We start from the raw sequence: 27,813 nt of genomic DNA on the forward strand, positions 1-27,813 counted from the left end.
TTGACATTAGATTGGATTATTATTATATTTCATTTTCTTTTTCTTTTTCTTTTTTTTTTTTTCTAGTTCAATTATCAAATGAAATCGAGAACAAATTCCTGTGGTTTTTCATCGGTCGAGAAATTGATCATTCACTGTTAACTTTTTTGTTTTATTTAGGTCGATTCAATTTCATATTACATATTATGATGATGATTATTATTATTATTATTATTATTATTATTATTATTATTATTATTATAATATATTGAAAGTTTAATATATGCAAATAGATATTTTCTTGAATAGAAAATAATTAGAACGTACGTGTATTTTATTTTATACATTTATTTTTTTGCAAAGTAAAATTGGTACATAATCATATAAAAAGATATTATTTATTTAAAAAATTTATATATGTCGCAAAAATTATTCTTTGCCAATAGATAATTTTCTTGAATAGAAAATAATTAGAACGTACGTGTATTTAATTTTATATTTTTTTTGCAAAGTACAAATTGGTGCATAATTGGATAATAATAAATTATTTAGTTAAAAAAATTTAAATATGTCACGCAATAATTATTATTTAAATAATACTATATTACTATAAATAATAAGATATCAATTTTTATTTTCACGTAACATTAATTATTATAATATAATGTTACAATAAAATCGAATAATATTATCTCATGTATCTACTGACCCATTTTATTAGTAGGAAATATCTGTTAATGTATTTATTACTTATTAATTATGTGATTATAGTTAGTTACGACCGGATATGTGTCTTATTTATGATGATAATAATAATAATAATAATAATAATGAAAAAGAACAAGTATCGAGATATGTTTCTTTCTTTCTTTCTTTCTTTCTCTCTTTCTCTTTTGATTATAGTTCACACTTTCTTCTAAAAGGAAAGAAAAAGATTTTTCGTTGTTAGAAATACTCTCACGTTCGTAGAAATTTAATGAGCATTATCAAGGACGATTAATCGTTTCGAGAGTGTACCTTGCCATACCTGACGTGTTGTTAGTTTCGGTGAAACGAGTATGAAAGATAAAAAAGGATAGTCAGTCAGTTAGATAGATAGATAGATAGATAGATAGATAGATAGATAGATAGATAGATGGATAGATTTTCGTTTCAATCAAACTTATTGAACCGTAGAAAAAAAATAATCAATTTTATTGAATTGCTTCGTACAAATAAAAATAGAAGTTGAAGAAACTTTAACAATTTTATATTGAAAAAAAAAAATAAATAAATAAATAAAAATAAAAAAGAAGATAAGAAGTATTTTCGACGTATGTTAAAAATGTATGTGTATGTAAAAAACAGACCACGCACCTTCTTTCTTTATTTTGACCGTTGGTTGGTTTGGACCTTATACTTTTGTCGTATACCTACGTGCTTATCTCTGTTTATTCTTTTACCTTTCTATCGCTCCTACCTACAAGCATTTCGAGTATCGAAAGAATACGTGTCCACGTTTATCTCTTTTTCTCTCATTATTTAGTATAGCAGCCGTTTCATAGCTCCGTTTCATAGCTCCGTTTCCTGACCGACCGCGTTTATTTACTTTTCATATCACTTCCATTCTAAAGAAGTTTTCACTTCAATAAATTATAAGATACATTTATCCGTTCGTTAAATTCATCTAACAATCTAACATCTCTATCAATCTCTGTCATATTTTTCATTGAGTTTGCTCGTAAAATCGAATTCGTAGAGATAGAGAGAGAGAGAGAGAGAGAGAGAAAAAGAAACATCCCTTTCTCTTACCCTTTCCTTACACCTCTTCCACCTCTTCTAAAGTAATCGTTTATAAATTCGTTCTTCTGGAAGAATGAATTTGCTCGTTAGGATCATTTTCACGATCTTCTTCTTCTTCTTCTTCTTCTTCTGCATTCCCACCCTTTATTTAAACCCAAAGAATTTTGTGGAAGACGTTGCATGCAAGCCATTTGTCCTCCAAAGGGATTACTTCTTCTTCCTTCTTCTTCTACTTCTTCTTTTTCTTCATTTTATTTTTGGTTGACGTTTACACAAACCTTTGGAGCTTTCGTACACATTAGTCTATGTGACTTTTCGAAAATTGTCATCTATCTTCAAAGTTTTACATATTTAATGGACCATATCTCTCTCTCTCTCTCTCTTTTTCTTTCTTTCTCTTTTTCTCTTACACACGTATTTTTTAAACCAACTTATTTTACAATTTTTTCTTCGTTTTTTTTTTTTTTTTTCTGTAGATACTTACTTCTTTCACCCTAGTTACATTTACGTTAAAATTTTCTATAGAAAAATTATAATGAATACTAGTTTTTAAATAATCATGTAAAAATAAATACTCTCTCTCTCTCTCTTTGTTATTTTTAACCCTTAAAGTAGACATGGAGTGGGTGCTTGACACCCCAACAAATTTTTGATCTCTTGAAAACAGTACTGAATTCGAAAAAATCGAATTATTTGTCGTCATCTAGTGTTAATTCAGATGGATATAAAACTTGTTCTATTTTAAAAAAGATGTATCAAACTACTTTGAGAAAAATTGCGAAGTCTAAATATTAAATAGTGGCTTAAGGAAACGCGTTCAAACACGTTGGGGTGTCAAACACCCACAGTGCACTTTAACAAACTTTTACCAAGTGTGCACTTTAAGGATTTAATCTTATTTGAATAATTTTTTTATATTATTTTTTTATTATTTTTTAAATAATTATAATAATAATATTAAACGTAACATTAATTCAAAACCATCATCACAGTTTCTTTTGTTCCTTTATTTTTTTTTTTTTTTTTTTTTTTTAAGGGATTTTCTATAATATTATATATTCTATAATATTTATATATTATAAATATTAAATAATATTTTTAAATAATTCTATATTTATTAATAATCCAATAAAATGATGCATTCATTAAAAATTATTATTAATATTAAATTTGTGTAATATTTGATTTACATTAGATCAATAAGAATATGAAAATTTATGAAACTATCAAGAAGATGATATTAATGATCATCTCTTCTTTGATTTCGTAATAAAATTATAATAATAATATAAAAAAAAAAAAAATGGAAGATAACTGAAGATTCAATTGAAATATATATATAATATTATATCTGTTTCGATTAGAATTGTAAATGAAATAAAATTCACTTTATGTATCTCGTAGTTTTACTTTTCAGATTTATAAATGACATTATTATCAATAAAAAGAAAAGTGGCCGGAAAAGAAAGATTTACATTTTAAACGATCTGGATTTCTCGATTACACGTATACATGTATACACATACACTTACAAACAAGTATATATTTCATTTCGAGAGTAGAAAGTAAGAAAACTTCTAATTAAACTTAACTGCCCAGTTATGGATAGAAAATATCAAGTCAAATTAGTATCTCTCTTTCTCTCTCTCTCTCACTTGGTTTATCAAAATTAATAAATAAATAAATAAATAAATAGATAATTAAATGTAAAATGTCAGATATTTCAACGAATTTAAATTAGATAGGGAAAATAAGTCAAAGTAAAAGTAAAATAAAGTAAAATCAAATCAAATCAAATCAAATAAGTTAAAATAAAATTAAATAAATTAAAATAAAATCAAATATTTAATTTATATATAATATTATATATTATATTATATTTTTATAATAGAAATATATATTATATGTATATTATATTGTAATATTATATATACAAATTATTATATATATATATATAATATTTAAATATTATAATTATAATATATAATGGACAAAATGAACAAAACCCTATATATTAACCCCACAGATTTATATTTACATATAATAAATATACCACGTATATATATATATATATATATATATATATATATATATATATATATATATATATATACATAAACCAAACATCAATATACAAAATTTGCAATTAGTAAAAAAAAAAAAAAAACACACACACACACAAAAATATAAAAACCATAAAAAAGAATAAAAAAAAAAAAGAAGATAATTATATGATTTGCAAAATTGTTCTTGTTACCTGTTATTGAGTTAGAAAATTGAATGTTGAATAGACATATACATATATACATAGGTTGATTATGTTCATAAAAGAAGACGAGAAAAGACGACAGGTGGGCACTTTCTTATCGAATGGTAGAATGGGATAATTGGAAAATGGGGGAATGGGAATATAGAAGGGTTATGGGGGAGAAGAAAAGAAGAAGGGGTTTTGGATCTAGGTCGTGTTAGACTCTCGAAAACGTTTAACCACGCGTGAAGGAACGTATATACAACAGATCTTTAATATGCATACCTTAGTCTAACATCGTCGCGTGGTACCTGTCCATTTTAAATAATTCGTCACGAATGACGAACTTCTAAGCATAATAAACATATATCGTCATATATATATATATACATATAATCGTTCTTACCAATAACGTCAAGGGAAAGTTTTTTCCTTTTGTTTGTTTTTTTTTTTTTTTTTTTTTTTTTTGTAATAAGAACGTACGCATCTATTTTACTATTTTCAATGAGTCTTATTCATTCTATTATTATTATTATTATTATTATTATTATTATTATTATTATATTATTATTGTTGTTGTTGTTATTGAAGCTTAAGAGTATTCTAGGTCGTCTATGAATTGTCTTCGACCTCGTTGCAATGTAATTTTTGTAATTTTTATTTTTTATTTTTTAATTTACTTTTTCTTTTTATACTTTAGAAGTTTGTTGCAATGTAATTTTTGTAATTTTTATTTTTTAATTTTTAGCTTTTCTTTTTTTTTTTGTGTGATACTTTGGGAGTTTAATTTTTATGTTCAAATTGTTTGATTGAATGTTGTTTTTCATATTAAAAAGAAATTAAAAATACAAAATAAATTATAAAAAAAATAAAATAATAATAATAAAAAAAAAAAATAAAACAGAAAAAAAAAAGAACTTTCTCTGTTCGGAAGGTGCAGAAATTTGATCGCGTGCAGTATTTTAAGCATGCTTGTTGCAGTTTCTAAGCACAACGACCAACGATAATCACGGTCGCACGCAAACTCAAATTTTCACGAGCAATGAAACATCCTGCTCTAATGTTCATTCTCTCTCATACACATATATATATGTAACATGTACAAATACACCACGTGGACATGAATTATCTTTTTTCTTTTTCCTTATTATTTTTTTTATATTTTTTTTTCTTTTCTCATCTTACATATTTCAAATTCGTGATTGCATTTTTTATTTTTAAATTACGAAAATTACGTATTTTAAAGTGACACATAATTTTATTTAAAATTTAGTAGTTTTTGTTTCATTACTTTGTCGTCAAATTTATAGTTAATTAATTTGAATTTAAAAAATTATTTTCATTATCCAAAAATTCGATTATTTTAATTATTAATTTACGTATTTTAAAGTAACACATAATTTTATTCAAAATTTTGTAGTTTTTGTTTCATTACTTTGTCGTCAAATTTATAGTTAATTAATTTGAATTTAAAAAATTATTTTCATTATCCAAAAATTCGATTATTTTAATTATTAATTTACGTATTTTAAAGTAACACATAATTTTATTTAAAATTTAGTAGTTTTTGTTTCATTACTTTGTCGCCAAATTTATACTTATTTAATTTGAATTTAAAAAATTATTTTCATTATCCAAAAATTCGATTATTTTAATTATTAATTTACGTATTTTAAAGTAACACATAATTTTATTCAAAATTTTGTAGTTTTTGTTTCATTACTTTGTCGTCAAATTTATAGTTAATTAATTTGAATTTAAAAAATTATTTTCATTATCCAAAAATTCGATTATTTTAATTATTAATTTACGTATTTTAAAGTAACACATAATTTTATTGAAAATTTAGTAGTTCTTGTTTCGTTACTTTGTCATCAAATTTATACTTCCATCAAGTTTATACTTATTTATTGGTTTTCCATCGTAAATGTTCTCTCTCTCTTTCTCTCTCTCTTTCTTTCTCTCTCTTTCTATATACGAGATTCACAAGTTCCATATTTTTCTATCCATTTTCCCGAGTAAAATGCTCGTATACGTTACGTCATCTCTATACAGTGTATTATTAATAAACCAACCGCAATACTTCCTTTTTTTTTTTTTTTTTTAACTTCTTCTATTTTTTTATTTTTTTTTTTATTCCTTTTTCATACTTTTTCGAAGCTCACAAGCAGCTCTCTCACGTTCGTTCTCTTCGTTCTATGTACGTAAAACCCTATCCAAACCTTTTTTTTTTTCTTCTCTTTTTTTTTTCTATTTCTTTCTTTTCTTTCTTTTTATCTTTCACATGCACATATATGAAAAGTTCAGTTCTATTTTTATACCCCCAACGCAACACAACCTCTTATCCATTTTTTGTTTTGTTTTTGTTTTTTATCCTTCTTCCGTCAAACAATATATATTTTATTAGAACTTTTGGTATAAACACACAGACACACACACACACATACACACATATATATGCAATATACCAAAACTTGCTATGCCTTTCTTTCGACATTATAGAATGGGGATGACGATGGGGGTAGAAAGCAAGGAGGGAAAAAAGAACAAATAATTTAAGGGGTATAAACTTTGTTCTTTCCTTTTTTTTTTTTTTTACATAAACTGGTGATGGGGTAACAGGGTAAAATTATTGTCAAATAATCTACTTGAATTATTCAACATTTCTTGGTTTTTTTCTTCTTTTTTTTTCTATTTACGTTAATTCAACGTCACAGATATTTTTTTTTTTTTTTTGATGAATTTTTTCGATACAATTAACGATACATTATTTTAATCGTATTTGATATCGAATTTTAATAAACTTGTAGGTTGTTTTTTATTTTTTTATTTTCACATTTAATTAACGTTAAATGAAAAATCGATATCGTTGTATCGTTTAAACGATAAACAAGCAGTAAGACAATTTGAAATAACGTAATTTCATGTATATTTACATCGTTTGATATCAAACTTAATTATATTAGAATTTATTTTTCTATCGACATTTAATTATCATCACGTCTATCATATTTGTTATTAAAAAATTTCATTTATAGTCGTCAGAGAAATGTTACCTAATTGAAATCATTGGAAACTTTGTTTTTTTAATTTATTAAAATAAATACTTATTATTTATTTTTTAATTTATTAATATATAAATATCTTAAATTAGAATAAAATATCTATTTAAAGATAATTACGAATTATTACATGTTAATTATTTTTTTAGAAAAATATTTAATCGTTGATTGAAATTTTATTAAAATTTGTTATATTAATTTGACGATGTTTCAATTATTGCAATTGATTTTCAATAAGATTAACCATCCATCATCAAATTAAATCAAATTGCATGTAACTTTTTTATAAAATTATTATTCAAAATTTTATCTTTACACATAACACACATGTACGATAAATTCACGTTTGTATCATTCAATATATATATATATATATACTAGGGGTGCCCCGCCACGCGTTGCTGTGGCTCACAATCAATCCGATACACACGTCTTTAAGTCATAATTCGTAATAAAATAATATTGTGATTATAAATTGAGATATAAACTATCCTATCTTTCAAGTTGGATAAAACTGCACACAGTGTGCAAAATTTGATTAAAATCAGTTCAGTAGTTTAGGAGTCCATTGCGGACAAACAACGTGACACGTAATTTATATATATTAAGAAGATATATATATATTTTTTTTTTATTGTAAAATTTTTTTTAACCTTCGACACTGTACACAAGTCAAAAAATTATACACATAACAAACAGAAATGAATACAAAACATACACACGTACTACACACATACAACACCAACGAATAGAAACATATACATGTACACACAAATGACAAAAAAACATATATACACATGAAATAATACGAACATAAGCATACATACGTACAGATACATGATGGAATATAAACGTACACGTATACAAACGAATAAAACGTACACACGAAACACGTACACATATCGCACGTATCACAGGTACTTTTTTTCGATTGTATTCAACGATATTATCGAAAAAGCAACGTTGAATAGAAACGAGATACTCAAAGAACGTGTATCATCGAACTATGTATAATACGAGTCGAGTACTTATGCACATACACACACACACACACATATATATACACATACTTGCAACGAGCTTTCGATACAGCTTTCTCTCTGCGAAATTTTCTATTCTCCTATTCGATGAGAAGGGCTGGTGCCACATTCTCAGCTTTGTATTTTTTTGTTTTATTTTTTTTTTTATCTCGTTGTTCGTTTCTTTTCTTTTATTTCCTATGATTCTTCTTCCTATTTTCTATTTTGTTCATTGTTGTTTCTGTTAATATTTCTTTTATTCCTATTAAATTCTTTTTTTTGTGTACTTTGAATGTGTGGGAAGTAAGCGAAAGGAATGAAAAGGAAAAGGAGAGAGAAAGGTGTGTGGTACTTTGAAAATAAATTAATTGGTTCAATTATATTGTCTCTTTAATTCTTTATTTATATTTTATATATATTTTATTGATATATTTATATATATATATATATATATTTATATTTTATTGATATTTCATTTAAATATTATATAATTAAAATAACAAATAATTATATAATATAATATAATATAATATAATATAATATAATATAATATAATATATATATATATATATACATATATAATTTTAATTTTATTATAATATAATTATTAAATAATATAATTGTAATAACTATTAATAAATAATATTAATTATTAATATAATATAATTATAATATTAGATTTAATATAAATATAATATTATATTTATATTATAATTTATATTTATATTTATTATAATATTTTTTCATTTAATATAATTTTTATATTATATTATTATATTATATTAAATTTTTATATTTATTATAATATAATATAAAAAAAAATTATATTTATATTATAATAAATATAATAAATATAATAAATAAATATAATAAATAAATATATATATATATATATATATATATATATATATATATATATATATATATATATATATAAATATAATAAAATTATAAAATAAATATATAAATATAATATAATTACAAAATTATATAATATTAATATAATTTTAATATTATATAGTTTTATATTATATAATTATTTGTTATTTTGATTATTGATTTTATTCTTTATAATAATAAGAACAATAATATTATTAATAAATAATTCTAGTTATTAAATCAATTGAATTTTTAATAACAAGATTCTAATTAGAAAAGATTTTTCAATTTATTCCTATTTTATTATTATTTATTTGTATATTTCAAAAGAACATTTTTTGAAAAAATTTTCTTTATCCAACTCTCATTATCTGAGTTAACACGGATTTTGTTTAAGAAACATTTTTCTATAAATAAAATTTGGAAAAGGGAAGAAAAATAAACACAGAAAGATGAACGCATATATTTTTCTTCTTCTTTAAATGAAATAGAGAAAGAAGATGAGACAAGAGCAATTTAATTTCCATCCAATTGAAGGTTTTAGTTTTTCGTTAGCACAAATTGAGTAAACTAGGTAAAGTTGCTTTTTAGAAAGAAAAAAAAAAAAAAAAAAAAAAAAAGAAATGCACTTAGTAAGGTTATATACTTTACTTTCAAACTGGTAATATAAATATATTTATTTTAAGTGATCTTAGTGGAAAAACATTTTGCTCGTACGTGGGTTTGCATAAGAATCTATGTGTATGTGTGTATATAAACACACACGTTGTTAACTTTCGAAACAAAAGGATGGAAGGAAAAGAATAAATAAAATAAAGAAAAGCTTTCGTACTGTCTCGTTATCCTTGTTAGTGCCATTCGCATGAAAATGATATTATCATGAAGACAAATTTTATTTTTTAAATCCCTAACCCACCATTTGCTAAGACAACTGTTTAGATTTTCTCTCAACACATTTATTTCTCTAAGAAAAGCAACAAGAAAAAAAAATTACGAAGATTAGATAAACGAAATCTCTAATAATTGTTAATTATTTAAATAATAATTTTAATATCTCAAAAAATTCTACGAGAAATAATAATTTTTTGAATAATCAAATAAATTATTTTAAATTATTAAAAATAAATATTTTTTTCTCAATTACAAATTATATTAATTCAAAAGAAATTGATATTATAAGAAGAAATATAAATTATATTATAAATATAATTATAAATAAAAAAGAATATATTGTATTATATTATTATAATTATTTATTAAATTATTATTATAATTATATTATTAATATAATATTTTTATAATTATTATTATAATATAATATAATATATTTTTATAATATAATTATAAATATTTATATTATATTATAAATATAATTATAAAAAGAAAAAGTAAAACACGTGTAGGAAATCAATCTATATATATATATATATATATATATAATTGTAACGTTATAATTAAAAAAAAAAAAAAGAGAATAATACTAGCGTGAGAACAAAAGAGACTCATTAGTACAGTTTCAAGTTTTCTATCGAATAATTCGAATAGAATTCGATTTATCGATTAACGAACCCTTTCGTTGTGACCATTCGTAATAATCCTTGAAATTGTTGTAATCGACGTTGTAACACTTCGATAGTCTCATATGTTAGTATTCTTACACACATACATATATGTATGTACGTACTACATTACCAAGAGATTGAGCAATAGATCGTATAGATCGTTAAATGGAATACCTGTTCGCTAAGATCAATAGATCAGTGAAAGTAGGTAAGAATATTTATCGTTTCTACGTATGTACGTATGTATGTATTTACAGCTTTTTATTTTTATTTTTTTTTTTTTATTATCATTAGTTTTTTATACCTTTTCTTTCACCCACATTTAAAAAAAAAAAAACAACTACTATTGACCAACAAAAAAAAAAAATACAAAAAACAACAGGTGCGAATAAAATTTAATAGAAAAAAAATTCATCAACTGGTTGATCTCGTTTAGTCTTATTTAAAAAAAAAAAAAAAATGAAACTACTATTGACCAACAAAAAAAAAAAAAATACAAAAAACAACAGACGCGAATAAAATTGAATAGAAAAAAAAAATATATCATCAACTGGTTGATCTCGTTTAATTTTATTTCAAACATTTATCACAAATTAGAAAGTAAATCCCACACTCATATTGAAATGTTACTATTCCCAACATTATTTCTAATTATTAAAGTAAATTTAAAATAAAAAAAAAAAATAAATCAAAATATAATACTTAATTAAATAAAAAAAAAAAAAAAAAATTAAAATAATTATCTAATATTAATAAAAGTTTATTAGAAACATATGAAAATATAATATACCAATATAAATTCAAAAGGTTGTGTACTATCTAAGTAAGTTTGTAGTATGAAGATTATAAGATCCAATTTTTAAAATTCAATTTGCTGAGATTGAAAAGGATAAATGAATCTTGTTCTTTTTCATCTTCTTCTGAGGAATAAAAATTCGTTTTGAAGTAAATCCGGAATCCGTCAGTTTTTCAATCGAAACGAATATATCAAGACCACTCGAACCGCGTAGTCATTATTAACGCATCGATGGAATTCGTTCAATCGGAATATACGAAATGGTTGGGAATCGATACGTAAACTCGATATGTATATACCCAAACGTTGTGCATTATCTTGGTTCTCTCTCTCTTTCCTTTATTTCTTTTCTATCTCTCTCATACTTTTTCTTATAACAATAATAAGTATGTATATGAAAGAAAATACTTTGCAAATAAGGCAGGTGTTTAGTTTTATTTTTTTCAAATTATCGTGAATAAAAATATCAATAAAATGGTACGTACGATTAAAAAAAACAAAAAAAGAAATATGAAGAAAATAAAAAAAACTAAACTACTAAACTACTAAAAAATAATAATATATATTTTAAAATGAACTATTAAAATTAATTATAATTATATTTTACAAATTATATATTACGTCATTGCAAGGATCATACGTACAGTAATTATAAATCAAGTTTAGTTAATTTGTATTTTATTAATAAAGAAAAATATAATCACAAACATTCAGGAATTATGAATTTACATTAACACGAATTTTTATTATACATAAATTATAAATTAATTTTAGTTAATTTTTTATTTTATTAATAAAGAAACATATAATCACAAACATTCAGGAATTATGAATTTGCATCAACACGAATTTTTATTCCTGAAAAGAAAATGAAGAAGAAGAAGAAGAAAATGTTTTTTTTTTTATTCTTTTAAATCTTACGAAATTGAATTTTATAATTTGATTTTATAATCTTAATACTTTTTTTTTTCAAATCTTTACATAAATATATTTGTATTATACTATTATTAATTTAATTGCAATATTTTAAAATAATATTAAAGGAAAAATGAAATAAGATCTTTGAGAAAATGATGTGTTATATTTTTCTAATTATTATTATTATTATTATTATATTAAATATTTAAAAAATAAATATTATAAACTATTATATATAATACGAATATTTGATAGAATAGAAATTAATTAATTTAAAAAAATAATATATTTTACAAGATCATTTAGAAAGTTTTCATGGTGTTTGTTTCTTTTCAATTTATTCGATAAGATCGGACAAATTCTTTTTTATCTCTCTCTCTCTCTCTTTCTCCCCCCCCTTTTTTTAAAAATCTTAATTATTATCTGGATTTTTCTTGATTAAATCTTACGATTAAAGAAAAGAAATGTTGTGAAGGGACAGGTTTTCATATATATATATATATATATATATGTATAAATAAGTAAATATGTATATTGGAACCGGTCGTGAATTAACAAGTGTTGAAGCGAACGACAAAACACGCATGCGTGAAATGTGTAACATACTTCGATGCAACCTAGATGACCATAGGAAAAGAGGAAAACTGTACTTCCGGCACGAGAACATCTTTCTCTCTCTCTCTCTCTCTCTCTCTCTCTCTCTCTCTCTTTCTATGTGCAAAGTAAGATTTAAAAAAAATAATATAATAATTAATTTGTGTTTCTTATCGTATTCGTTTGATCGTACATTTGAATGTATAAACACTCGAAATAATTTTACATAATTAATAGAATTAAATTTTAAATCAAATTAATTGACGTTTCATCGGAATAATTATGTTTGATTAAAAAAATATAAGTATTGATTAATTTAAAAATTATAATATTATTGTATTGTATCAATTGTGTATTAATTTGTACTGTTTTATTTTTAAAGTAATGGTACAAGAGAAGTTTAATTAATATTGAAAGAGAGAGTATAATTATTATTATTTATATATAATATATTATAAATTATTACTGTGTGTGATTATATAAATAAAATATTTTATATTTTATTATATATTATTATATTTTATAATTTATAAATTTTTTATATCACACAATTATATAATATTTATTATAATTTATAATAATAAATAATATTATTTTTAATATAATTTCGATTAAAGAAAAAAAAAATTTCACCAATTAAATCAATATTCGATTAAAAGTTAACAAAATTAAAATACCATAAATTTACATAAATATATTGCAAATAAAAAAAAAAAAAAATTACGAATTTATAAAAATAGAAGTTTTATAAGAAAATCTTCTTTCTACTCTCGTCTATCAACTTTAGGGATTTTTTTTTTCCCCCATCCTAATCGATAGTATTTTCTTTAGATATATTGCAAATGAGAAAGAGAGATGAAGAAAGAAAGAAAGGTGATCGAATAAACCCATGAAAGTCTTTTCCTTCTTACGACATTCGCATAAGAAACATAGTAGAACGGAAGATTTATTTGACGCGTAAAGTTTCGCCTAAAAAGTTTTCTCCTGGCCTCGAATACGTCGAATCCAGTTCGTTCGTTCACGAGAAAGCTCTATTTCTTTCTTTCATTCTTTCCATTCTATCATTCATTCTTTTCTTTCTTTTCATTCTTTCTTTATTTTTTTTTCTTTTTTCTTTTTTTTTTATTTTTTTCTTTTATCTTTACTACCTACCAACAAATTGTTATTCGTCAATATGTCAGTAACAAAAAATTACACCCTTGTTTCAATTCTTTGTTCAATGATAAAATATAATTTTTTTTTTTTTCTATTTTTTATACTTCGATCTTTACTACGAAACACTCAAACACTTATAAACACGTACAGATTTTTTACTATTCAAATTGTTTAACTATTTTTACTTTTTTTTCTATTTTTCATTATTTTGTTCACATTCATCTACACATTGTATATTAGAAAATATGTTTACAAAGTAGAAAAAGAAATAGAAAAAAAAAAAAGCAAAATAAATTGACTTACCCAATAATAAAGTTGCAAAATCCAACGAATAATATAACACCCTTCCTACAAATGAAGAAAGAAAGAAAAAAAGAAAATAGTAAAAAATAACTACGAACGCGAAATAACAAATGTAAATATAAATATATTATAAAATAGTTCACAATTCAAATATTCCCGAATTTTCGCGCGGTCACCGAATCTGCGCGCGCGCCTGCGCGGAACTAAGAGACAAAACAAAAATCAAAATGATGGACAAAATCAAAACAAGAATTGAAGTGATAAGAAAAAGTTTAAATAAATAAAACAAAACAAAAACACACGCGAGTAGATTTGAAATTTGTGTAACACGTTAAATGAAAACAATTGTTCACATTGATTACTATAAATAATATATATATATATAAATAAAAGAATACCTTTATATATTCTTAACGATAAATCGATAAATCGCGATTTAATCCGTTCGATGTATCAACGAGTACTGGTGGTTGACCAGTGTCGGCGAACGGCCTTCTCCTTTCGTCTTTCCTTCACTCGTTAAACTTCCCCTCCCCTTTCCTTCATTTTTCCCCCATACACAAGTTCCTCTTCCCCACCATAAAAACAATTCGGAAGAAGAAAGTAGGCTTCTGGTTCTTCTTCTTATAATTCCGTGAATCGACTTCGCTATTACTTGCCATCCAACACAAAACTGGTGCGCCGTGTTTATTATACGAAAAAGAAATAAACTGTGTTAGTGTGAGTGAGTGAGTGAGTGAGTGAGTGAGTGATAGAAAGAGAGGAAGGAGACATGGTAAAAGAAGAAGTGGTGGGGAGGGGAACGGGAAGGTTTGTAAAAGAAGAAAGGATGAAATGAGATAGAAATATTATTTCTACCTTTGGTGCTTTCCACCTCGTCGAAAGTTTTCTACGCGCTATTAATGCGTCGATTAGGATGAACGCTTATATGCGCTCGCGCGCGCGCGCGCGAACACGAGCGCGTGATTTGGGCCGCGAAATAAATACCACGATGTGTTGTGTTGTGTTGTGTTTGGTTTGCTTTATTATAGATTCCTATCTGTGCTTTCTTTTTCTTATTTGTCAGTGGAAAGGTGAGACGTGTAAGTGTAGATGATGGTAGTGAATGCAGGTGAACGAAAATGAGAATATTATTGTTTATGTGTTTTTCAGTTTTCGATTTCTTTCTTTTGACGTTGAAACGAGGAACGTGGAACAAGGAACGGTGGATGGAAAATAGAGTAGTGTCATTTGTTGTTTTGGTTTTTTTTTTTTTTTAAAGAAATGTAACAGGAGAATGAAAAGGATGAGGAAAGGGCTACTTGAACGTTTAGAGTAGCTAGGGAAAGGGGTGAGAAAGGGGTTGATAACGTGTCGAGTGTTTACTCAAGAAAGAAATAAAAAGTTTTACGTCCAAGAAGAAGAAACCACACAACCACCTTTGGGTTGAGTAAAATTTCAAACGATATAAATGGCCGCCGCGTACCTCTTGGAAAAGAACTTTTTACCACTCGTGCGGATAGAAAAGTTTTTCCAACCCTCATCCCATATTTCCCTTCCCTTTCACCCTCATCCCATATTTCCCTTCCCTTTCACCCTCACCACCACTGGTTTTCTATGGTTAGGAAATTTAAGCTCACGAGACGCGAAAAAAGACCACAGAAACAGACAAATTTCTGATAGTAGTGGTGAGAAAAATGTATAGTTGAAATAGAGTGAGGGTGGAAAGCATGTAATTGGTGATTTACAAGTGTGCAAACTTTTAAAATTGTTTTTACCAATGTGTGTTCATTTTGCTCGAAGGGGTTGCACCCAAAATCATTGAATTTCGTTTCACGTTGCAATGTGCAAAATGCATTCATTTCAAAATTGAAGTATTCATTTTTTTTTTTTTTTTTATTAATAATTAGAGTTGATTTGATTTCGTATGATTTTTATAGATAACTTTGGAGATATCAATTTTTATTTAGAAACAATTTTGATCACATTGTAGATATGTAAAATTAATAATATTTATTTGGGAATCTTTAATTTGTATTTAGTTGTTTCAATTAGGTATATATATATATATATATATATATATATATATATATATATATATATATATATATATATATACATATATATATTTGATTTTAATTTATATAATTTTAGAGATAACATTGCAGATATAAATTAATTAGAAAAAATTCTTATGACATTGTAGATATATATATAATTTATAATATTTATTTGGAAATCTTTAATTTATATTTATTTGTTTTAATTACATATGTATATAGTTGGTTTTAATTTATATAATTTTAGAGATAAACATTGCAGATATAAATTAATTAGAAAAAATTCTAATAACATTGTAGATATATAATTAATAGTATTTATTTGCGTATTATTAATTTATATATATTTATTATATATATATAGTTGACTTTAATTTATATAATTTTAAAGATAACATTGTAAATATAAATTAGTAATTAAAAATACTATATAATATATTCATATATTTAATTAATATTTATTTATTGTAAAAATTTATTATATTATTGTAACTTTAATTAATACTTACATTACACAAATAAGTATTATTATTAATATTATTATAAAACAACATGTTAAGATCTTTGGATGGTTGAGTTTCAATATGTTCTAAACAAAATAAAACAAAAAACAAAAAAATAATAAAAAGGAACATTATACAATTGTATACTTTTGTATGGTGCATCATTTTATCAAAATAACACTTTGTCGAGTGGTACGACTACTGTAAAAGGTTTGTGTGCACATTATGACATAATTGCTTAGGAAAGTTCGTATATGTCTAGCTTATATACCGATTGTATGAAATACATATATAGTAATAAGTAGTACACGAACAACACTATACTACTTAAGTATATATATATATATATATATATATATATATATATATATATATAACTACTACTGGTGGTAACATATGAAACTTGTTCAAACTCTCTCACGTTGATATTTGCAGTAGTTAGACGATAATAAGACGAGAAACTGCAACAATTTCCTAAAATATTTCAACAATTTCGTAGATCTTATTACACGTATTATTTTATGATAATGCAAAACACACACACATATATACTAATACTTACGTATTTATTTATTTTATTTCAAAGAAACAAAATAAATTATAATAATGTAAAATATATTAGATAATTACGCGTTAAGCGTTAAATATATTTAATATTTAGTTAATTGTAATAATAAATATTTGTAATTATTATAATAATAATTGATGAATAATATATATATATATATATATATATATATATATATAAATATAAATAAATTATAAAAAGAATGATAATAATGTAAAATACAATACATTAAATAATTACGTTTAGTATTAAATATAATATTAAGATAAATATATAATAAATATTTAATTAATTGTTATAATATAATTATTTTTTAAAGAATATATTTATATTATTATTTAATATTAAATAAAATTATATTATACATTTTATATCACTTATATCACCAATATATTATTTACATTTTATAAATACTACAACACGATAATATAGTAATAATAATAATATAATAATAAATAAATATTTATAAATTATGTAACAACGTTATATAATAATTTAATACAAAAATAATATCAAATATGATATGAAAGTAACTAAAAACAAGTTTAATATCGATGAAATATTAAAACATCTGCTGGTGATGCTGGAAACAGCTGTTGAATTTATCTACTTTTACGAGAAAACGTGATTGGCATTCATAGATGAATGGGTTAGATATAAAAAAAAAAAAAAGAAGAAAAAGAACAAGAAGAATAAAAACGTAAACTCTCTCTCTCTCTCTCTCTCTCTCTCTCTCTTTCTCTCTCTCTTTCTCTTTCTTTCTTTATTACTGACTACAAAACTTTCAGGGTCAAGTTCGATTTCCAAAGTGTTCTCGTCTACTTCGATATGGTTTCAATTGTGTCACGGAGAATAATTAAATTCTATTGAAATCACTCCACAAATATTTTTTCTACTTATTAATTAAATTAATATCATTAATAAAAAAAAGCCCAAAAAATATTTAAAAAAAAAAAAAAATAATTAAAAATTTTAAATGATAAAAATAAATAAAATAAACAAATATTTATAATATATTATATATTAATAATAATAAATAAAAAAAAATACAATTTGATTTGATATATTTTTTTGTTTTATTATTATTATTATTATTATTATTATTATTATTATTATTATTATTATTATTATTATTTTAGTTATGCACAATTAATTTCTCATCACTTTTCAAAACATTGTACTGATAACCCACTTTTGTAACCAATAAACGATTTCTTTGGTCCACTTTTATTGGTCGGAGAAGGTAGAACCCATGAATAAAACGAAACAACAAATGTGACGAAATAGAAGAGACAGTTGTATGTATCTGTCTGTCTGTCTGTCTGTCTGTCTGTCTGTCTGTGTGTATGTGTCACTCGTATGAATCCTATTGAATGACATTAATAACCCCCTTCCCTCTTTTATTATAGTTTTATTATTTATTATTTAAAAAATACTAAATACTATCTAATAAAGTGAAATGTAAAATTGCATTTCATTTTTCTTCTTAGTTTTGTGTGTGTGTGTGTGTGTGTGTGAATCGTTGGAATCCGAAAGTAGTATCATTTTCTCTCTCTCTATCTACTCTCTCTCTCTCTCTCTCTCTCTTTCTCTTTAATTCTCACTTTCGTATCCAATAATTTCACGTTTTAACGTGAAAACAATTAAAAAAAAAAAAAAAAGATAATATAACGTTTTTATCCAACTATAATAAATTTGATAAAATAAGAAAAGGAAAATATTAGAGAGGGAAAGAGGGGAGGAAATGATAGGGGATACAAAAATAGAAAGAAATCTTATTGCAACACTGCAATCAATGCATTTTTAATAAACTTCGCTCATTTTATATCCATTCGCTATAATGACGATAATAATAATAATAATAATAATAATAATAATAATAATAATAATAATAATAATAATAATAATAATTATATTAATTATAATCATAACCATACTTATAATAATAATTATAATAAACGTTATTTCACTTACACGATTTAATATAATGTCCACTATGACAAAGATGATAACATTTATGTTAATTATTTAGGAACCAATATAATAATAATAATAATAATAATAATAATAATAATAATAATAATAATAATAATCATTATCATCATCATTATTATTATTGTAATAAGTTGAGATAAAATTTAATAACATCGTATGTTAACATTTTTCAATTTTTCTTCTTTTCCTATTATTTATTATTATATTTATAAATAAAATCTTTCGATGAATAATAAATATAATAAAAATTGTGAAAGATTTTTTTGTGGTTGAAGTATCTTAATATGAACATTCGATGTTATTTATTTATTTTTAATATAATAATAATAATAATAATAATAATAATGATTGATAAATAAATAAATAAATAAATAAATGAGAATGGGATTAAAGTAGTTGTCCGGTTTTGTTGCTGTTTGTTTTATTTCCAGCTTTGATTTCTTCTTTTTTCTTTTTTTTTTTGACGAACGATCGATGGCCTCGTTGTACGAATCGATATGCAAGTATTTCTTCTACTTTCAATTATAACATATGCATATATAATATAATATATATGTATATAATAATATATGTAATGTTTAAGTATGTATATCTATATTCATGTGTAATCTATATTATATATATATATATATATATATTATTTTTTATTTATTATTGTAGGTTGTTGTATTTGTTTGTAATTGTTTATTCTGTTATCGTTTATTATTATTATTATTATTATTATTATTATTATTATTATTATTATTATTAATATTATTATATTTAATTTATATTATTGTGAGATAAATAAAAAATTTGATGAAGAAAATTGCTTTTTAAAAATAATTTAAAAATTAATATTTTTAAGAACAAATTTGCATTTTATTTCAACTTTGATATTGATTAATATACATTTTCTATTTGTTTTTTATTTTATATATGTATATATGTATATGTATATGTATATATATAAATATGTTTTATTTGCTGGTAATAATTAATTAATTACAATCAAAGTAATAATATAATAATAATAATAATAATAATAATAATAATAATAATAATAATAATAATATTAAATTAAATAAATAAATTCGGACGTAGTGAAGAAGTTCGTTCATTCGCATTTATATATATATATATATATAGAATTATATTATTATTATTTATTTATTTTATTTATTTTATTTATTTGTTGGTTTCATGTAAGATAAAAGTGTTATCGAAGATGATCCAAACCTATTTTCCATATGGAAAAACTTAGAAGAGTTATATTTATTTATTTACTCACTTATATATATATATATATATTTATTTATTTATTTATTTAGTATTTTATTTTACTTCTTTTTTTCTTCCATTACCTTTCTGTTTTTTTTATGTTGTCATGTTTATTTATCTCTTTTTCGAAAATCTAAGAAAAGTCTAGTTTTATGTGCACTATTTAACTAGGAAATGAATATATTTATATATTTTTTTTTATTAAGGGACGACTTTTCTAAAAACTTCGTTCTCTACGTGAGCATAGTGTATGATGTATTTTTATGCATGTATTGATAATTATTTGTAAATTATTTATTTGAAATTTTTCTTTTCTTATTACTTTTATCCTTCCTCTTATTTTCATCACATTCTCTCATTTTCAGTTTAGTTAATTTCATTCTTCTGATTCATTTATTATATTTCATATAAGTATTTTATTAATTATTGTTATAATATATTTAATAGTTCTATATTTTATATTTTATATTTTATATTTTATATTTTAGATTCAAGAGCATTTTGAGAAACACTTTTTTTGCGTCGTATGATTTGTGAACACTTGCGAGACAAATTTCGCCGGTTGCGTTTGTTTTCTTCTTTATTTATTTTATTTATTTTTTTTTTTCTTTTTTGGTGTGGACTTGACCTTACAGTGAAGCAGAACAGCATTTTTATTTAAGAACGCCAAGGTTTTCTACGATCATTTTGGTTTGTTTAATTTGTGTAACTTTTTGTTTTTTTATTCAACTGAACGACGAATTATATTAATTAATTAATTAATTAATTAATTTAAACAATTAAGCGAGTAAAGTTTCCAATTCTTTTCTTTTTCTGTCGTACGCATGAATTTCGAAAACCTCGACGATCATACTTTTTTTTTTTTTTAATCATATTTCTATCATTATTGTTATAATAATACAGTAATACTAATAATAATCATAGTAATAATAAACAATCATTGAATAATATTAATTAACAATAATAAAAATAAAAAAATAATAATAATAATAGTTTTTCAATATATCAATAATGCGATCGTAGAGGAATCAAATTTAATTTAACTATAATGATCGTTTTGTATAAATAAAGACTAGAATTTTTCATGATAATACGAAATCACTAAGAACTATTCTTTTTCACTAGGATTTTTTTTTTTTTATCATCCCTCACACTTTTATTCCTTTTCTGTTTTCTTTTCTTTTTATTCTTCTCTCGCGTGTTCTCTTTCCCTTTAATTATTTTTAAATAATACTTCTTTTATTATTATTATTTAATTTCTTTGTTTTTTTTTTTTTTTTTTTTTTTTTTTTAAAGTTACATACAAAGCGACCTCTCATCATTTCATTTCACACGTAAATTCATTCAAAATGTTTTTAGTTTTCCTTTTCATTGCTCATTTTTTTTTTTTTTTTTACGTTTCTTTTCCTTCTATTCTCTTCTTACGTTCGTCTCCTTTGTTTTTGGGTTTTTGTTTTTGTTTTTTTTTATATTTTTTATGTTAGCTTTTTTTTTTTTTTAACTTTTTATTTTTTTCTTGCAGGTACTAGATGTGTTCTATCGAGGCGCTAAATCATTTATACCTTTCATAAACATTTCTTCTTGTTATCATTTTTTTTTCTCATCATTTCATTACATTTCATTTCTTTTTTCAATCTTAATCCATTGGTTTATTTTTATTTGTATATATATATATATATTTATATAATAATTAATTTCTACGATTTATATAATACTAAAAGGCGAGTCGTACTCGGAACTATTACAATATTAATTACTATAATTGCATAAATACTTTTTTTTTATTTCTTTCTCTTTCTCTCTTATTCTTTTTCCCTATATATATATATATATATATATATTTATATAATATATAATATATTTCAGAGTTAATAATAATATTATAGTAATATAGCAATAATAATCATTAATAATATATAATAATAATAATAGTAGTAGTAATAGTAATAGTAATAGTAATAGTAATAGTAATAGTAACGTACGTATTACAGTAATGGTGTATCGGCTATATGCCGGATTTAAAAAAAAAATCACGGCAGACGGAATCTTTACAAGGTCGACGAGACCCTTTTCCAGAAAAGAAAAGGCCAAGTCCTTTTTTATTATATTTTATTCTTGTTTATTTATTTGTTTTATTATATCGACTAGCTTTTATATATGTTTGGTTAGTTTTATCAGGTTTATTTCTTTTCTTTTTTTTTCTTAGTTTTTTTTCTTTTTTTTCTTATAAATCAGCTAAGTGATCAAACAAACGATCCCTTTTGGATGATATGAATGTATTTTTTATTTGTTATGTTCGTTACTTGTGGTTATGTTTATCGTTTGTTGTTGATCGTGTTACTTTTGGAAAAAAGAAAAAAAGAAAATAAAAAGAAAAATAAAAAAAAAAAGGAGAAAAATCGCCCGGAATCCTAATTAACTTATTATTAGTTTAAATATCCTATATTTTTGTCATTCAAAATTAGCTTATTAGCTTTTTAAGAATAGATATATATATATATGTTATATTTTTTGTTATATATTATATCACACTAGTATTATCCACGTTGTCGGTGAATTATTCTCCTTTTTATTTCTTTCTTATACGATTTTAGAGTTCCGCCCGCAGAACCCTGGAAAATAAATTAATTAGAAATGTTACCATCACAAAAGCAAGTTTCGAAAGAATGTGTCGAGTGCACAAGATAATTTATTATATAATATTATAATAAAATAATTTTTACTTATTTTTCTAATTATTGTTTATTTTAAATTTATAAAAATGTGCGCCTGTAAGAATGCAACCCTCCATACACACTTTGAAAATGTGGTTTGCAAGCGCCATCTGTTGGGACGACAATTTTTTTCAGCCCAAACTGTTCATACACGTATGTATTACGGGTTGCCTATCTTTCGGGCAGAACAAAAATTCCGAATCAACAGATGGCGCTCGCAAGCAACATTTTCAAACTGTGTTTGGTGGGTTGCATACCTACAGGCGCACATGTTTATAATTATTAAATAATTAATAATAATTAAAATTATTTGATGTTAGACTTTTAATAAATAATATAAAGATTAGAAAATTGTGCATAATATTATTGGAGAACAATCCATGATTTAAAATCATGTATATTTGTGTATCATCATATGTAATATATTATTATTAACACGTTGCCGCACACTTTTATTTGACGATCGTGCTTAGAAATACGAAGATCGGACGGTTATAGCCGTCATTTGCGGCAATGGGTTAATATTAAATAAATATATTATATAAAATTTGTTTACCTGTCATTGCTTAGCGGACTTGTACCTGGCCAATTTGAGTTGCACCGGATTAGAAACTTTGATGTGAACTGCTATATCCTCTACAGGTGCTTCACGAACATCTTGTCCGCAAATGGCAACTACTCGATCACCTTTGCATATTTTTCCACTTTCTAAAGCACTACCACCAGGTAACTACAAAAGAATAATATTCAATTAAACGATAAGATACAATTTATCTGGAACAATATTTAAAAATAGAATAAAATTGAGAAAGAAATAATATGATTGCGCCTGTAGATAGGCAATCCTTTTGTTAAAGTCTCTCTTGTGTATACATAATAAATGTAAAGTGTTGTTGCATACATTCAGACTTCCATCAACAAAATCGATGAGAATCGAAGTATATCAAAGTTTATTTTTAATACAAAAATGTTATTACGTGAACGATAATAAAAATATATATATATATATTTATATGTATATAAATTCTATTATTGTATGTTCCCAATATTTCTCTCTCTCTTTTTTTTTCTTATAGATTTGTGAATCCCAACAAGGTACACAAAGTTTATAAGTAGATTAATGCGTCAAACCCAGAAGAGAGAAAAATATGTAAGCACGCGAATGAGATATCGATTCTGATGTTTGCGTTTCTTTTTTTAGTAACATGACACATCAAGTCTTATACTAAAATTATATCATCATAATAATAATCATCATCATGGTTTCAAATCTTTCTTCTTTTTTAGGATAGATATTTTTATGATTATATCGTACCAGATCTGAGACGTAAGCACCCTTGCCACTTTTAAATCCGGTCAAACAGAGACCAGCTCCTTTTCCTGATTTCTTTTGCAATTCAACTTCCAATTCTTCCGGTGGTTTATCACTTCTATGTACCACCATGACTATCTATTTTATATATAGAAAAAAATAAAAAAAATAAATTATTTAATTTAATTTCTTGTTTGAATATAATCACGTATTAATATTATTAAGTTGTTATACTTACTGTTCCCGTAACTTTCATTACTGCTGTATGAGCTTGTTCATGTTCTATAGATTTGAAACTTTCCTGACATATATCAAGAATTTGATCCCCAGCTTGCAATCTGCCATCTTTTCCAGCTGCCCCATCCGGAAATACTTCGAGAATAAATACGCCACCCTATATAATGAAATAAAACATATAACAAAATTAGTATATACATAATTAAGGTATACCTAAATACCTAATTAGTATATATAATATATAGTATATATAATTATTACTAATAATTGTATATTAAAATATACCCTTATAGGGTATTATAATATAAATAAATAAAATATAATGTAAATAATATAAAAATATATATTATATAATTATATATTGTAATATAAAAAAAGGTATAATTAAGGTATACGTAAATAAAGTTATTTATTTCAAAATTATTTTAATCCCTAAACGTGTTAAATTAAATAAGTTAAATAATTTTTAAATATAAATCTAATATAATGAAATTTTAATTTATTGAATTAATCAAATAAATTTACCATAGGTGTGTCGCTACCACCAGTTATAGTAAAGCCAATTCCTTTGTCTTTTTCTTTCTGAAATTCTATCGTAGTGTCCTTATTAACTTGTATTTTACAATCTTTTGGATCCTGTGGTGGTTCTGGTTCTTTAGGTTTTTCTGGCTCTTTCTTTTCCACTAATAAAAAATAAGACAAATAAAAAATGATATTCATCATATGAACGTTTACAATTAATATAATATAATTGAATTGAATGTTTAATCATTTGAATTAGAAAGATTTGATTTACCTGGTTTAACTTCTGATTCGGGAGATTTGATTTCTTTACCATCCTGACCAATTTTACTTTGATTCGGATTACAAACGGTCAACTTGACTACGCCCTCGGCCTTCTTCAAGAGACTCGTAGCCTAAAATTAATTCTCCCTGTTACGTTCGATAAACGAAATCGATCCGATCAACGTGTGTATTTTTAGAATCTAAGTTATGTATATAAAGAAGTGTTGCGGGGATGAAGGAAGGTTTTGTGTGGAAAGTATCAAGAGAAAGAAAGAAAGAAAGAGGAAGGAAGGAAGGAAGGAAGGAAGGAAAGGAAGGAAATCAAATTCTAAAACATACAAACCTCGTCATAAGTTGAACCAAGTAGACAATCCATGTTAACGGCAAGAATCAAATCACCTACTTGCAAACCGGCCTAGAAATAGAAAAAAAAAAAAAACAATTATTATTTAAATTATTTATTTAATTATATGAAAGTAGTTATTTCAATAATTATATACAGGGTGGTAGATATTTTTATTTTTATTTTTATGATTATATATTTATTATTATTGTTAGTGTTATGGTTGTGTAATAGAATATTTGAAATAAAAGTTATGAGATTTTGATGGTGGAATATATTTATATTATAATTATAATTATATTAAAAATAAAAATATAAAAATTAAATTATAATATATTGTAATTATAATTATAATTATATAATATAAAACATATAAAATATATAGTTATTGTGTTATAGTATTATATAATATAAATATCAAATATAAAAGTTGTTAGGTTTTGAGAGTGGAATATATTTATATTATAATTATAATTAAATTAAAAATAAAAAAATAAAATTATAATATATTATAATTATAATTATATATATATATATATATTGTTATTTGTCACAGGTTTATTTAATACTATACTTTAAGGTATACAATATACCACCCGGTATATAAAATTGTCCTAAAAATATGTTGTTTTTTTACCTGTTCAGCAGCACTGCCTTCTTGAATATCAGAGACGAATATTCCTTGGCCAACTTCGGCGTGCTTACCCTCGATGATCATTATGCCAAGACCGTATTGTCCCTAAAAGAACGAATGAAAGAAAGAAAACCCATTAGTTGGGAAAAAGAAATTAAAAGAAAAAAAAATAAAAATAAACATTATCCATCTAAAAACTGACCTTTTTTACTGGAACAACACGGACCCCTTTGTATCCACTAAATTGCTCGCTCTAAAAAAAAAAAAAAAATAAAAATTAGGACATCTCAGTATTTTTTTTTTTTTCGTAATTATACACACATATATATCAAAAATATTGTATAGCGTGTGTGTGTGTGTGGGTGGGTGGGTGGATGGGTGAGTTTATAAATAATTTAAATATATCAAATAGGATTCGAATACCTCATCCAAAATTGGTGGAAATGAAATCAATGGTTTTACTGCGACATCATCAGCACCTTGTGTTTTCCTATTAATTAACATTAATTTCGTTAATTTACGTTTATTTAATTTTACCAATACACCGTGTAAATTACATTAATTTATATGAGGATTATTTAATATAAATATTAAATTTGAAAAATTCAAATAAAATAATTATAATATGATTCATTAATGGAAATCATTTTGATTACACATATTAAATTGGAATAAAATAAAAATGAGGATTATTATTATTATTAGTATTATTATTATTTCTTACCGATGAACGATGATTTTAAAACATGTACCAGCCATACCCTTTATCAAGGCTGAAGCGTTTAAATGACATCTTCCTTTAAATACCATACCATTCACCTAAATAGAAAATCATTTTTTGAATTCTCAAAACGCGTCACACGATTTATTATTCAAATTAAATGAAAATAATTTTCTTATTCGAGTATTTATTTTTACAATAAAATAAAAATAAATAAAATTAAGGGGACCTTCTACTCTGCAATTTAAAAAAATTTTTTTTTTTTTTTTACATTTTTCGAATGTATATATATGTAGAAATATTGTGTTAAAATTTCAAAAAGATCCGATGTCTCTAACTACATTTTTGGTGCCTGAACGTAACTACCTCGGACCGCTTTCCTGAGCGTTCGGCGCGCACGGACG

The 27,813-nt window shown here is 23.5% G+C and overlaps 1 protein-coding gene across 1 annotated transcript in view; it reads right to left on the bottom strand.

The window, feature by feature from the left end:
- Window positions 1-21,918: 21,918 nt before the first annotated feature.
- LOC107065261 (uncharacterized) overlaps window positions 21,919-27,813 on the bottom strand; it is a 90,869-nt gene continuing 84,974 nt past the window's right edge. The window contains 11 exon segments of the mRNA XM_015318773.2: window positions 21,919-23,274; window positions 23,933-24,106; window positions 24,692-24,826; window positions 24,927-25,082; window positions 25,451-25,608; window positions 25,722-25,842; window positions 26,055-26,126; window positions 26,692-26,793; window positions 26,891-26,941; window positions 27,112-27,178; window positions 27,413-27,507. Of these exon segments, the coding sequence (XP_015174259.2) occupies window positions 23,936-24,106; window positions 24,692-24,826; window positions 24,927-25,082; window positions 25,451-25,608; window positions 25,722-25,842; window positions 26,055-26,126; window positions 26,692-26,793; window positions 26,891-26,941; window positions 27,112-27,178; window positions 27,413-27,507 (1,128 nt within the window). The 3' untranslated portion in view covers window positions 21,919-23,274; window positions 23,933-23,935.

The sequence above is a fragment of the Polistes dominula genome, unplaced genomic scaffold, assembly GCF_049000335.1.
Source record: "Polistes dominula isolate Pdom_NZ unplaced genomic scaffold, Pdom_raw_medaka contig_23, whole genome shotgun sequence".
Taxonomy (NCBI): domain Eukaryota; kingdom Metazoa; phylum Arthropoda; class Insecta; order Hymenoptera; family Vespidae; genus Polistes; species Polistes dominula.